Source organism: Epinephelus lanceolatus, chromosome 14 (assembly GCF_041903045.1).
Source record: "Epinephelus lanceolatus isolate andai-2023 chromosome 14, ASM4190304v1, whole genome shotgun sequence".
NCBI classification, from domain to species: domain Eukaryota; kingdom Metazoa; phylum Chordata; class Actinopteri; order Perciformes; family Serranidae; genus Epinephelus; species Epinephelus lanceolatus.
Window position 1 is genome coordinate 44,186,817 of NC_135747.1, and position 15,314 is coordinate 44,202,130.

Below are 15,314 nucleotides of genomic sequence, written 5' to 3' on the forward strand. Positions count from 1 at the left end.
GAGCTGTCCTGTCGCAACTGACGTGTCACTTTGTTAATGAAGTGACAGGAAGTAACTACAGCGACCAACAAAGCATCACGGAGCATGCTCAGTGGAAACAAAGCTTGTATTTACTTTAATTTCACAGATAAGAAACAATAAATTGTGAAGACAATAAAGCCTCCACACACTGTGTGTGATTTATCCTGGCTGAAATATGAGCAGAGCAAATCTCTGCTAGCTGCTAGGCTAATTTATACAATGTAAAATGCCATAGGCTTGTGCTAATAATGTTAGCATGTTGTATTTGTGGGGAAAATGTGTCCAGATAAAGACAAGTGTTTGTCTGTGAATGCTGCGAGTTATAGTGAAGCTGAGTTGTGTGTTTACTGTGTGTTTTAAGGGCATTTAAGATCAACTAAACTTTACAGCACTTCACAGAAACCCTGTCGCCAACTGGTGGTTTAGAGGTGTAACTGCAGAGCGACACAGACACCACTGACTGCTGCAGGTGAAATCCCTTCACCGTGTCAGCCCGAACCACGGCATCTAAAACTCTGAAACTGTGACAGAGCCACTGATGTGTTGGCATCAAGGTTTATTATCCTTTATAATGTACAATATACAAAAATATAGGGTACCAAAAAATTCACAGTGTCTAAAAGGCAGTGATTACAGTCTACATGACAGGTCTAACAGTACACCTGGTAAGTTGCATAGAAGGGCACAGAGCCTCACATCGCAGGGGACAGAGCTCACAACTGACCAATCAGATCACGGCTGTCAGACGGGGCCAATAGAGGCGACGTTTAGATCACATTAATGTAATTTCTGCTTTAAATGTGACTGTTTTCAGTCTCTAATATTTGACAGTGTCTGGTGCTACAGAGTAATCATCAGTCTGGATTCATGTGTCTGTGGGAGTCTGATATTTGAGCAGCTGGGAGAGGTCAGAAGCCGCGGGCGCTCGGTCACATCGTGGAGCTCTGTCCCCAAACAAACCTCATGGTTGGTGTGTACTTAGCTGCTGCACTTTTTTTAAACAACTATAAGGCTTTTTTTAAACAAACAGTGTTAGCTATACAATATACAGATACATTTACACCATCCTCTGCAGGGTCATTAGATGGGCTGCTCCTATATACAGATAGAGCTCTCATCTCGTGCATGTACAGTAGCTGAACTGAAAAGCATTGCTGGGTTAGCATTCATCAATCAGGCAATAATAATAATAAAATATAGCTGTGAAAATGCCCTTTATAAACCAAGCTTTGACTATAAATAGTGTCAGTTCCACCTCCACAGGAACCAGAGGCGCGATGCTTTAACTTACAATGATTAACATCTTAAACATGAAAGATAGAAAAACAGTAGAATGCCGGAGTGTCAGCGACGACAGGATGTGGAGGAGAAAACAAACATCCTCGTATATAATCATGTATGAAAGCATTTACATTGTACAAAATACAGCAAGCCCCTTTGCTCCATCAGGCACACGCACACGCAGAGATAGAGTACATGTGTTTGCATGTACACACATCCACACACACATGCACTCATGTTGATGTCACACAGGCAAACTGCTAAGCGAGCGTAATTTAGCTGTTTTCTTCTCAAGCAGAGGCCGAATGTCTCGTTACAGACGCTCTTCTTTGTGTTAGCGTCTCTACTGAAGATGCAGCAGGTACCAAACGTGTGAAAAATCAAAGCGAAGGAATGTGTTGGTTCAGTGACGTGAAATTAGAGAAAACAAGAATTAATCAGCTATATCTTATTTAACAAAATATTTCCTCCTATGCTACAACGTGTTGGAAACAAAATATCTTAAAAAACAAACATAAAAATGGAACAAGTGCCAGTCTACTAGCTTATTCTACCGTCATAGAAAACCCAATCCAGTTGTTCAGCACACTGGCCATATTTGATATGACCACCGAGCTATTTAGCACTCAGTAGAATCGACGCGTCCATCGGAGAATCGATTGGAGAATCAATCAATTCCCTTTCAGAAGTTCTTTATTGATCCTGGGAAAACAAATTAAACAGAAGAAATAGAAAGAAAACAGATCTCGCCCCTGCCCTCTATTGCATACAGGCAACCAAGGCATTCCCAAAGCTTTATGTACAGTTCAGACCGCTTCCCATAATCCCCCCTGCTCTGCCCTTCACGACTCAACGTCCTTGTCCACAAACGCCGTTTGTCTTCCAAACAGCCGTCCGAAAAACTTGAGTGACTCTGAAGTTCTTATCTTTTCTGTCACGTGAAACACCAACACTGGAGGGCGAGCGTCCGCCCCCAACAGCCCGGCTGATATTGATCTCTAATTTATTTCATCATCGACTTCATTGAATGTTCTCTTGTGTTGTTCTCTCGCTCTGCGCCGTGCGGCAAGGACACGAGGATATGCGCCGTTTGTTCTCGGTAACTGCTTCTGTTGTCGAGGGACTCAAAGTTCATTACAGGCTGAGAGTGTGGTTAGTAATGGAGAGGCGTGAAACAGTGACCCACATCCAGAGAAATGTTTTTTTGTTTTATTAATATTCTGTTCATGTTCGTCTCTGTAAATGAGGACTGTGAACTCAGCACCTGCGCTGAGGTGGTGTGGTCGCAGCAATCTGTCTGAAGCCATAACTTGTCCTGCTAGAATTTTCCACTAGACTCCGGCATGAAGCTCAGAGTTTACTCTGCTGTATCCCATCAGGCCCTTACAATAACACCCCCAGCTGGTTGCATAAGTCCCAGACTGCACCAGGACACAGGCCTCGTCATCCAGACCCACAGCTCCTGATGGAAAGTTCCAGAAACGCCCTTAAAGACACAAACCCTACCATGTGGAAGAGACTACGGGGGCGAGGAGAGGGGCGATGATGAACACAGGAACCTGGCCGAGCTCTGAGAAACGTTTCAGTTCATGTCGGTTCAGTTATGTCACCATGGCAGCGGGGCGGCGTCCGTTGGCAGGGGGGTTCAGAGAGCCGGTCGTGAGGCTTGTCTCAGCTGTTGTTGTTTTGGTTGTAGGTCCTGCATGGCGAAGGGGAGGAGTTGGGCTGGTAGTCGTATTTGCCGAGCGCTGTGGGATAGTAGGTGGTGGTGTAGACGTTTGTCTGCTGCAGCGGCGTTGGGTAGAAGTTGGATCTTTCATCTGGCAGCAGGTTGTTCTTGTTCAGTGTCTGGAATGTCAGCAGAGAGAAAAGAGGTGTTAGCCTGCAGGGCCGGAGATTCTGTTGATTCCCTTCATTGGTTTGATAACGATTCACAAGATCTCGATTCAACTGGGGACATCTAACTTACAGTACCAGCTCTGTTTGCATAGAAACGATTTTCAGAGAAGTAATGTTGTAAATTAGACATAAAATTATTTTAAAAAAGAATGAATTAAGAACAGAAATAGAAGTGAATATTTTAAATGTAACTAAAAGTTGTTTCCAGTGATGTTTACAACAGCAAAGTCACCATATAAACTCAGTATTATCTCACTGGAAAACACTTTAAAATATCAGTAAAATAAATCATAATAGAGACAGTGTCAAACACAACCAGCTTCACTATAACTCGCAGCATTCACAGACAAACACTTGTCTTTATCTGGACACATTTTCCCCACAAATACAACATGCTAACGTTATTAGCACAAGCCTATGGCATTTTACATTGTATGAATTAGCCTAGCAGCTAGCAGAGATTTCCTGTGCTCATATTTCAGCCAGGATAAATCACTCACGAGACTTATCAGCACCACCTGGGACCAGTTTAATACCAGCGAGAGTCAAAGCTTCACAGATCTGTGGAAAGGATTGATTGACTTGATTATTTTAACCCAGCCCTATCAGCCTAACACGCTCACACGTATATATTACGTATATACGTGTGTTGTACCTCACTTAAAAAGATTTTTTCAGTCGATTTACCAGTGCAAAAATGTTTTGGGTAGAAAAACAAATGTCTATATAAGGAGTTATTCTCAGCTGTATTTGGGGTGTAAGAAATGACTGATGTGTTTGAGTTTTGTTTAGATGCAAAACTTTGTGGTTGATCACCAGATTCTTGTTGATCCTCAACCCTCGTGTTGTTGCTGTTTCGACCACAAATCCATTTTCTTGGTTTTCGTCTGTCATTTAGTGTCAAACCTGACGTCATGGTTACAGAGACAAACATGAATGTGATTGTGCTTGTTACGACAGTTTACAACAGGTAACAACTGCACTGAAAATGTGAATATTGAATTAAAAAAATTGGTTTATTGAACTTATATTTGCATTTTTTAATAAAAAATATTGTGGTATAATTATTAAAATGATGTTTTTTTATTGGCTTTTTTGCCTTTATTGACAGGACAGAAGGTGAAATGGGGAGACAGAGAGAGAGTGCGGATTGACATGCAGCAAAGGGCCACAAGCCGGATTCAAACCCGCGGCCTCTGCAGCGAGGCAATGCCTCTGTACATGGGGCGCCGGCACTATCCACTACGCTACCGATGCCACATTAAAATGATGTTTAAAAAAAATCTCACGTTTGAGAAACACTGACTCATAGATGTTTGACATTTTTTGCCATGTTACTAAATACTTTACTTAAATACTTTTTATTTACTTTCTTCTGATGAGGTGCACATGTTCGTAGTGGAGAGAAAAATGTGTCCAGTCATGTTTAAGTTTCTTTATTAAGAAGCATTTTAATATGTAGGTAAATATGCTGCAGGATGTTTTCAGAAAATACATTTTCAGGACTCAATTAAAAGCCAGAACGGACTTGTTAAGATAGAGGGTTTTCGCTGTGTGGACGCCGCGCTCTGTTTAATGTAGGAGGTAAAAAATAATATGAGCAATTCATGCCCACAGGTGAGTAAAATACCTCCACTGTGCTCGAGGTTATAGCTTCTGCACTGTAAGTGTATTCATAACCAAAGCAAACCAATTTAACAAATTTAATTTAGTTCATGTCAAGCATACTCAATACACTAATATATGAGATGGCGGGAATTCACCGCAGCTCTCTTAAATAAAAACAAGTCTAAAACCCACATTTTATTCTAATGCAATTGCTGAGTCTGTGGTAAAAGCCGAACATAAGGTGAAACACTTTCCAGGGGAAGCATTAGACTAATGTAATCCATCTGAACAGCTCTGGGGACCGAGGCAGGAAGATAATCAGGTTAGAGTCGCTGAAACACACAACGCCGGGCATCATAAATTGGCCTGGAGGAGAGGGAAGCTGCTGGATTGAACAGGGCTGTAGTGCTGCACGGTGACATCGGCTGCACATCCAGCAGAGTCTGGCTGCCCCCTCTGGTCATTAAAGCTAATGAGTTCAGGCTCTCAGCACCACGATGGCTGTCAGCGCCGCGTCCGCACAGCGACAACAATAACAGCCAGGACAAGTGCCAGGAGGCCGACACCATCAAAAACACAGGGATGCGTCCTGGTGGCGACACGTTCCTGCCACGCTTTAGCGGGATCTGAGATAGTGTCAGGTGAACGGGGATGTTGGAGAGGAATCCCTGCTGACGGGCGCACTGCGCAGGACTGTCCTAAAAACAACCAGCAGACTCACTCAGAAGTACTTCCTCTCAATCATCACTTGTGATCCACTGTCAGTGTGTCGTCATGTATTTATCTGCGTATTTACTTATTTGTGTTTGAGACGTTCCTGGACACGGCATGCAGGTTAAGGTTTTCGTTAATTTTGCTTTCAATAGCCTGACACCCATTAATAATATCTAAGGAAAAAAATGCAAAATGACGTAAAGTAAAAGACGCCGTTGCTTTTAGTTCAGCGCTTCATTGACCCAGCGAGTCTGAACACCACCTTTCACAGAGCTAACCATTTACAGGTGCTGAAATCCTAAGGTTCTGCCTTTTATTTCATTTTCTGAGTTACAGGCGGCTCGCTGCGCTAACATGGAAACATGGCGCCCACCCTGCACTGGTGACACCAACCTGATGGCAGGACAGCTTTGCTGCAGAGACATGGTGGCCACCCTTCGGTCGCCCTGGTGAGTACGCAGCTTCATTTTTAAGCATTGTTAACCATGTTAGCACCACGAGCTGTGCTGACACTGCTAACGATGTGAACAGAGCTAAAATGCTAAAGCTGCTGCACTGTTGTGACCTGCAGGGAGACTGTAGAGACGTCTCCACAGAGACGCTGTTAGGACGGCGTTACTAGCGGTAACCGACGAAAGAGCAGCACTTGTGGTTAGCTCACCCAGACTCGAATTGAAGAGTAACAACATCAACTTACAGACCAACACGTCAGAGTCATGCATACATTACATTATTCTTAAAATATAAAGAGTAAGAAAGTAACTTAACAAAAGGAACTCTAGGTCAGTGGTTCCCACCTGGTTTATCATGATGAAACTGGTGAGTAACACCCACGGGCCCCGTTTCCTCTGTACTTCACCTCTTTGTCTGCATTTGTGACATTTTGAGTCCCGTCTGGTTTTGTGTTGCTTCCTCTTCCCTTATCGAGCTAATTCATCATGTGTCTGACAGAGATGTAGAAATATCTGTTTGTAATATTTAATAATCTGAGCTGCTGTGTTTATTCAGAGTGTCATCAGGGGACGCAGACCTGTTGGAGATTTTCAGGGTAATACAGGCGCAGTTTTAGATTTCAGAGGATGTGACTGATAACACGTGCTGCGTCTGGGAGACAGAATATTCTACTTTGGAGTGTAAAGGTACATTCAGGAAAACAGAACAATAAGCGTTTGGTGAGTGATTGTTCTGTGCCCTGAAACGTCTGACTGCAGCCTCCACGCTGACTAAACCTAAGATGGTGGACACAAAGATTAAACTCCCTGTTTCAGGTCATAAAAAGTTTTAAGTTCATTTATCTAGAGCTTATTATCTCAAGCATACTTTAGCACACTTCACAGAGACAGAAAAATCAATAATAATCTCCCAGACTTTAACTAATCAACAGTTAGGGAACAAAACAGCACAAGTTTTGGAGAACAGGACATAAAATTGCACTTAAAGTCGACGAGCCTCTGGTGAAAATAGTTTCTTGACTTTGTGTAAATGTGAGCGCACAGTGGAGCGATAGCAGTGGGAGGTCGAGGGCTGACTAAAGCGCTGGAAAGCTAATGGGGCCCATTAATAAGGATTTGGTTTGTGGGCAGGTAGGACGGATTAAAGCCTATAGGTTCTGTATAAGAGCAAGGAGGAATAAAAATGAACAGTAATTCATCTTCTGTGGTTAGCGCTCTATTGAGATAAATGCATGAATAAAGGCTCTAAATAAAACATGAATCATGTTGCCCTTGAATCTGTAACATTTACATTGTGTGTGTCGCCCTGCAAATACTGCCTCCATTTCCATTTGTATTACTTTTATCTACATAATATTCACACAATCCTTCAGTGGTCACGCACCTTAAACTCCATGGGTGTGTACTTCTCGTTCTTTGGTGTGGTGTTGCCCTTGTAGTTGAGGTGGTTCGGGGTGGTGGGGTGGATGACGGCTGACTCCTGTGAGGGCTTGTGGAAACGCTGACAGTAGACGTAGATGAGGAAGGACAGCAGCCCCGCCCCCAGGAAACAGGAAACACCGGTGGCGATCAGGTGGATGGAGGTGAACGCTGGGAAATGAAGAGGATGCGTGTTAGCTGATGTTATCACGTTATATCTTGAGAGCCTTTATTTACATCCCAAATTTACCTCAACTCACATTCTGAGTCAGATCAAGAACACAGATTTCAAACAGGTGGTGCAAAGGTGTCCGCTGGCCTAAAGGTTAAAGGGCGCTAACTTCCTGCCTCCACTCATTTCAGTGAGGATAAATAAAATTGATTGAATTGATTGACTGATCACTCCCAGGCCACACTGCCTGCGTGAATGATGGTGATTAATTAAGTATTAGTAGTATTCACTACAGTTTCAATGTCTTATCTGTCACAGACATAAAAAAATATAAATATTTCTTGTTAATTCAACACTTCCTGTGTTTGTTTCAAAATAAAAGCCCTCTGACTGTTCCTGTCGACACAATCCCTTCATGTGTGAACACAAGGCTTTTTATTGTCAAATATAGGACAGTGTTGTTGACGATGCAGCGGCTGCACGGCTCCATAGATTTGTGCAGGATCAGCTTTTAATCGTGGAGATACAGCTGTTAAAGCAACAGAAGCGCCGTCTGTGTGAACACCACACATGCGAGCCGCAGCAGTTCAGCGAGGTAGCTGTCACGCCCTGGTCACACACGTTAGGCGGCAGAAGGGAATCAGTTTCAAACATGACAGGGGAGGTATTAAATGGCTGCCACCCATGTGATGTGTACAGTTTATATGGTGTTTAACTTCAGGTGGACGCAGCCTGGCTTTGGCTGATCAAAACGCAGTCATCATGTCAGCAGAAAGGAAACAAGATACTGTTGGTGTCTCAATATCTGCCGCTGTACAGCACAGTGTGAGCATCTGATAAGGACGACCAGCAGGAACACCGGGATGACATTTCTACCAAACTTCAGATGTCTGGTACATTTTCCAAATATGCAGAAATGTTGGTCATGTAGGGATTTCTGTTGTCTCGCTACAGTGTGAAGCTACAAGCTAGTCTGTACTTCTGCCAGCGACGTTCACTGAAGCAGCCGCCTGGCATCAGTGTCAGGGAAACAACATTAAACCACCAGCTACGTCAGTGAAGAGTTGTCAAACTTCTTCACCACTCTCAAATAATTCCAGCTTGTCAAAGTAAACTAGTTAAACTACATCATGAAGATTATCACAATCTGAGTGAATCTCACACGGAGCCACAGCTGAACTGACAGTGAGTAAAGTGTCGGTGTGTTTGAGTTAGGGACGAGGGCAGGTCAGTCCTCACTGAGGCCGCCGAGGATTTGTTTTAAGAAGAGAATGCGGAGCATTTCTTTGGGTGAAATCAGGAAACTGCCTTACTTTAAGGGAAATTTACAGTATTTAATCAAACATCTTGGGTTTAAACCTGAGGTGACTTTAGTCAAAGTCCAGGTGATCGTCATGAACTGACAGCTGTGGCCAGTAAACTGTGGTGTTGTCCCATATTGTGTTGCAAAAACCATCATGAGAGAACTGTGAATACGTAGTTTATAAATGACTTAATAAACTACACAACCCAAAGGAGTTAAAGCTGAAGAGCTGCTGGGACCTGAATGTTATTTAACTGCCACCAAACTAATGCAAATTAGAGTTAAACAAGTGATTAAACTACATGTAATTAAGTAATCCTGAACACAGCCTGCCGTCACAGCTGAGGACTGAAGCAGCTGCTTTTAAAAATACTTTTCTGGGTATTGAACGTGCAGGTAGGCGGTTGTCAGGGCGACGGTGTCAGAGCAGCTGAAGACACTAAAATGCAACATCTCCAGTTCAGTTCCTGCATTTGTTGCATGTCACGCCTGTGTGTCTCCACCTGAATGTTCTGGCTGTATCTAAACTCTGAGCTGTCCAATAAAGACTATGAAAAAAACACCTTTAAAATACTCAGTAGAACAAATGATCAGCAGTTTGTCTCCTTCACTCACACAGTAATGTTGATTTATTGTTTGGTTTTTCCTGCAGTTTTCAACCTGGGAACATCGTCACATTTCTCCTCATCTCTGCACTAACAGCGTCTAAATAACTTCAGGTGAGAACAGAGTGATTCATACAGGTGTACAGCTCACTCAGTGTCACCTGACACTCATCACTGTTCCTCTGTTGATATCCTGATGCTGCTCTCATCCCTCCAGCACCAGAACCTCGTCCTCAGCTCAGCGTTTCATTTGGCTAAAATATCGTCCATGTATGTGTGAAAGGAGGATTAGTTCTCTCAGCAGGATCCTCGCTGCTTCTTAGATTCTCTCAGAGCTCCTTCAAAGAGCCTTTTACACCAAATCTAACTGTATAACACTTTGACACGAGTGTATCTGACTCAGCTGAGCTCAGGGGATATTGGCTGGGTGTGTGAGGCTGCTGTGAGAAACCTGTCAGGTTAAAGGGACAGTCCACCCTAAAATCAAACATACATGTTCCCCCTCTTCCCTGTAGAGCTGTTTATCAGTGTAGATAGTTTAGGTGTGAGCTGCAGAGTGTTGGAGATATGGGCCGTAGAGATGTCTGACTTCTCTCCAGTATAACAGAACTAGATGACACTCAGCTTGTGGAGCTCAAAACTCAACATCAGTGTCTCTGTACAGAAATCATGACCTGGTTACTCAAGATAATCCACAGACCTTGTTGCTGCAGTTTCATGGAGGAACTATTTTCTTTAAACTGAAATACACCCACCAATTGTACACTGCACAGAAGGAAGTGTGCATCAACTCATGGACAAGAGGTGCATGCTTTTGACAGCGTGAGATTGTAAACAATGGCGTCCTCTGCTGAGCTGTAACATTGTCTCGCTCGGTGGTGCTGGGTGAGCTAGCAGTAGGTGCACACTTCCTTCTGTGCAGTGATACAGTTGGTGGACATAGTTTCGTAGAAAGAAAATAGTTCCTACATGAAACTACAGCATCAAGGTCTGTGGATTATCTGGAGTAACCAGGTCATGATTTCTGTACAGAGACACTGATGTTGAGTTTTGAGCTCCACAAGCTGAGTGTCATCTAGTTGTGTTATACTGGAGAGAAGTCAGACATCTCTACAGCCCATATCTCCAACACTCTGCAGTTCACACCTAAACTATCTACACTGATAAACAGCTCTACAGGGAAGAGGGGGAACATGTATGTTTGATTTTAGGGTGGACTGTCCCTTTAAACAAATCTTCTGCACAGTTACAGCAGCTCTGACAGATTCCTAAACTTTACATGGGCTGTTATTTTTTTGCATGTTTTGAGTCTTGTTCATGTTTTTGTCCACAATTTCAGTAATTTTGTTTTTGTGTGATGATTTCTTCTTTTCAGGGACAGAAATATGCACCCTGGTTTGTTTCTTCCTGTTCTGTGCTCCCTGTCAGTAATTTAGCTTTCAGAGGAGGTTGTGAAAAAAGTCTCCAGTCTGATGTGAGTTTGTAATTTCTTGGCACACGGAGGAAAATTGGACTCAATTTGCAATTATCCAATAGATGGGCAACTTTTGTCCGGTTCGAGGTACATCACAGTTTACATGATGTTTCCTCTCCTCTGAATAAGACACATTAAAACAAACAGGCACATAAAGATGTACATAAGATGCATGAGAACACGCGTGATGGACGGACATCTGTGGAAACGCGGGGGCAGACGTTAACATGCAAACAGGAACAAAGTGAAGGCAGCTGTTAATCCACTTACCTCCGCAGTGTTGATCCTTATCAAAACCAGATGCAGGGAGGATGACTGCAGAGAGGAGAGGAACACAGGGTCAGACAAAAACATGCACGCACACACACACACACACACACACACACACACACATGCACACGCAACAGAAACAGCCTTCAGAACACAACACAGCCATCGACTGTAACATCAGGGGAGTTGACACATGCAGAAACAAAAACAGTGAATGAGAAATTGAAATGTCTTAAAACGTTGCACAAACGCTCCACAGAGAGGTTTGTTTTTTTCTGCAGAAAAATATCTGTTGAGTGAAAAAACGTCTCTGCTCTAAAATACAGCCTCTGTAGTTTCTGTTAGAGACACAGCAGGACAATCATTTACAGCTACAGCGAATTCTGTGCCCCACAAATCCTCGAAGGAAAGATGAGAGCAGGGAGAGCTGATCTGTGTGTGTGTGTGTGTGTGTGTGTGTGTGTGTGTGTGTGTGTGTGTGTGTGTGAGAGAGCTGTTTTAACTGCAGCGCCACATCTCCTGATTAATTTTTTGGCCTAATTTTTCAGCTTCCTCACAGACGCCTCCCCTCTGCGAGTGACCTTAACAAATCCATCCATCGCCTCGTTGAAATTTGCAATAAAATTAGATGTGATTTGGTGTTGTGACAACCCATTAATATTAATCGCCTTCGTCTGGACTCATTAGGGATGCGCGGTGCGCAGAGGCCTCTGCTGGCAGGCCATGAAAGATCATTTCAGGAGAAACTTTCTGAGATCGTCATCAGCATAACAAGGTGCGCCGGGGCCAACGGGGTCAACCGCTGACTTGTTGGATTCACATGGACTTAATTATGGTTAATTAACAGAAGCAGATGACTTTAGTGCACATCACGCAGAGGATGCCAGCTACACACAACACACACACACACACAGAAACAATGTGTGTATGGATGTTTGTGAATGAGGATGATGATGATGCTAACTGAGCATGATACTGTACATACATGACAAAGACAGACAGAACGTGTCCTAAAATCACAAACTGCTACTGCTGAGGAACATTTAACCACAGGAGGACTGAAGGATTGTGACCTCTTTCCTGTCCTAAGCATGACCTTAAGGTGGAAAACACAAAAAGGAACAAGGCTAACCCGCTCCAATGGCGAGCACATCATGTTCTCTGCTTTCCATGTCAGAAAATACAAATGCTCACGTTTCTGTTTGAAGCACGGTACAAACCCTCCCCGACAGAGGAACCCAGCAGCATGAGGAAACAGTGAGAAGCTCACAGTGTATTTGGTGATTTTCAGGGCAACAAAGGAAACAAGTTGTCTCCTCAAAACTCTGCCAAAAGGGCATCGCACCTGAGGAACCTTTATACGGCCAACCTTGAACTTTATGGCGACTTTGAAGGAGGCTGCAGGTACAGAGTGTATCTGAGAGATGACTGACTCACAGTTCAGTCGATTTCTGTTTCTTTCTGCTCCGCTCAGGTGAACGAGTTTAAACTGGTTTGATTTTGTGCCAACGGCCGGAACCGGCAGATTAAACAGTAACCTTCATCAGCAACCCGCTGACGGCAGAGTCCTGTCCTAGCCGACGGGTAACTCACAATAAGCTGTGTAACAGGTGAAAATATGTACACTAAAACTTGGTGTATAAGTCGCACTTTTTTTCACTTTTTTTTCATCTAAAAAGTTGGGCGACCTATAGACCAAGGTAAATGCTGACATAGGTAATTTGACCCACAAGATGGCGCTACGTTAGGCTGACCAAACGTCCTCTTTTGCCCGGACATGTCCACTTTTCACGTCCCGTCCGGGGCGTCCGGGGGTCTTTTATAAACTGATGATAATGTCTGCTTTTCCATGTGTTTGTGTGTGTGTGTGTTAGAGTGCGGCACGGGCCGCATATTTCTGTCCGAACCCGAACCGAGCCCGACATTATTTAATGACCAAAGCACCGAGTTTGTGTCACACACTGGTTACAGGCTATTTAACAGGCCGGGCGTGCTCAGCTGCGGAGAGGGAGACCTCCGTGTTGGAGACGGGAGCGGGAGGCGGGAGGTCTGATGCTTCCAGTGAGAGGAAAGGGAGAAATAAACAGCCAATGTGTGTGTGTGTGTGTTATGTTCAGGTGTTGTCACGTAAATAACAGTGCCCAAGCAATAAACAGGACAGACAATAGGATTTTATTTATTTTTACACTACATTTTCACTGAAAGCTGACCGATGTTGTTATACCGTAATTTTATTTCCTGAAGAGGTTGTTTGGAAAATTGCAATCTGAAAAGTAACCAAAGCTGCTTAAGAGGTTATTGTGTTTTGAATGTGTTTCAAATTAAAAATAAAGGGAAACAGTGTAGGAATAACTTGTATAATGTTTTTATTAACAAATAGTAATATAAAACCTTGTTTTCCCTGTTTGAGACCTTAAAAAATAGACTGCGACTTATATTCTGAGTTTTACGGTATATGTATTAATTCACAGGTAAAAATGAACTCCAGGTGGGCGTGCAGCAGGTGAGAACAAAAATCTGTTTTATATTTTTCCGAATAAAACACAGTAAAAAGATGTGCAGTATCTGTATAATACTTTGAGTTGCTTTTATTTTGAAAGTCAGTGACACCAGTGTAACCTTTGACCCCGTGGTCACATTGGTCACCGACGTGGAGGACTCCAGCCATGACACTCTGCAGCCCGAGGATGAGGTGGCAGCCTACATGGAGTTCGGATCCTTTGGAGGTTTGATGGTGGTGGAAGGAGCATGCTAACATGTTTCCTAACCTGGCAGTGATTGAATGTTTCCACCATCCAGTCAAAGAGACGGAGAACCAGCTTCATGTGAGGGACTGGCTTCCACATAATGACAGGTCACAGATTGGTTCTGGTACGGAGCTTTATGGGTGGGTGCAGCACTCTGTCTGAGCTAAAACGGAGCTAAATCCAACTTGTATTTAGGCAATATGAGAACATGATTAACATAAAGTTTGTTTAGAAACAAACAAGCCTTTCAGTAGAGGTGGGAGGGGGAGGGGCAACACACGTTGTGCTTGTTTACTAGAAAGTTCATATGTTTTATGAGGGTGACAAGATGGAGACATTGCTGTCAGTCTCTCAAGAATTAAAAGTGCTCTCATATGTTAATATTCTGGATGTGACGGTGATAAAAGAGGCTGGCTGGTAGTGACGTGACGTGACTCTACTTTGGTCAGACACCCTGTTTCTATGTATTCCTGTTGCTCAGTGTGATAACACTACAATGCACGAGGAACGTCATTACGACGACAGAAAACGCCCAAATACTAAAGTGAAGTTGTGCAGAAAACAGGTGAAAGGTATGCAGCCACAACTACCCACTAACAAGAGCCCACATGACCACAACGCAGGCGCAGTAGAGTCTAACGCAGTCACTATGTCAGAAAGGGGAGGTGATGCTGACGCCAACTGATGGCATGGAAGCTTTAATCTTCTAAATGTCTTCAGACATCAGAAATGTAGTCGTTAACAGGGCATTCTCTGTCGTCTAAATGCACATTTGACACGTTGAGACGTTAATTTTTTTTTTACCTGTTGAGACAAACAGATCTGACTTGGAGCCCTTCAGCGTTCTGCACTAATGTTACACAATGTGACACCACAGCCAGACGCTGGCTCGCTGTTGGGACACGGTGTCATTATGCTCCATTCAGGAGCAGCGGCTGAGTCGAGTGGGAGACCTGGTGGTAATGTTGGGTTCATTGTTCCAGTCCAGTGTTTTGGCTTCATATCAAACCAGTTTGAACATTTCCACAGCAGCTCCACCCGACCGACTCACCAGGTATTTCATTGCAGTCTCTGCGCTGAGTGCTGTTCCCGACACAGGGGGTGTTGCCCTGAGCGCCACACACCCGACTCCTCATCTGCAATCCTGAATCATCACAGGCCGACCACAGCGACCAGGCCATCCAGCCACCTGAACACAGAGAGAACAAAAAGCAATCAATACAATCCCAGACAAAAAAACAAAGCCACACCAAACCCGGATGTCCTGGAAACCAACGCGCCCACCCAAGCTGTCAGCGCCCGCGGCCACTAACCTCCCCAGCCAGCCAAACAGCCCAAACACACCACAA

General features: G+C 43.8%; 1 protein-coding gene across 6 annotated transcripts in view; it reads right to left on the minus strand.

Annotated features, from left to right (window-relative positions):
• Positions 1-560: 560 nt before the first annotated feature.
• The window catches only part of sema5ba (sema domain, seven thrombospondin repeats (type 1 and type 1-like), transmembrane domain (TM) and short cytoplasmic domain, (semaphorin) 5Ba), a 278,351-nt gene continuing 263,597 nt past the window's right edge, over positions 561-15,314 (minus strand). For 4 of the 6 annotated variants that reach the window (XM_078174761.1, XM_033617575.2, XM_033617574.2 and 1 more), the window contains 4 exons: positions 15,017-15,154; positions 11,219-11,263; positions 7,360-7,565; positions 561-3,150 (listed from right to left, as the gene is read on the minus strand). In XM_078174761.1, coding sequence (XP_078030887.1) covers positions 2,974-3,150; positions 7,360-7,565; positions 11,219-11,263; positions 15,017-15,154 — 566 coding nt within the window. In that variant the 3' untranslated portion in view covers positions 561-2,973. The remainder of the gene's footprint in view (positions 3,151-7,359; positions 7,566-11,218; positions 11,264-15,016; positions 15,155-15,314) is intronic. The other 2 variants (XM_078174762.1, XM_078174764.1) reach the window with 1 other exon arrangement.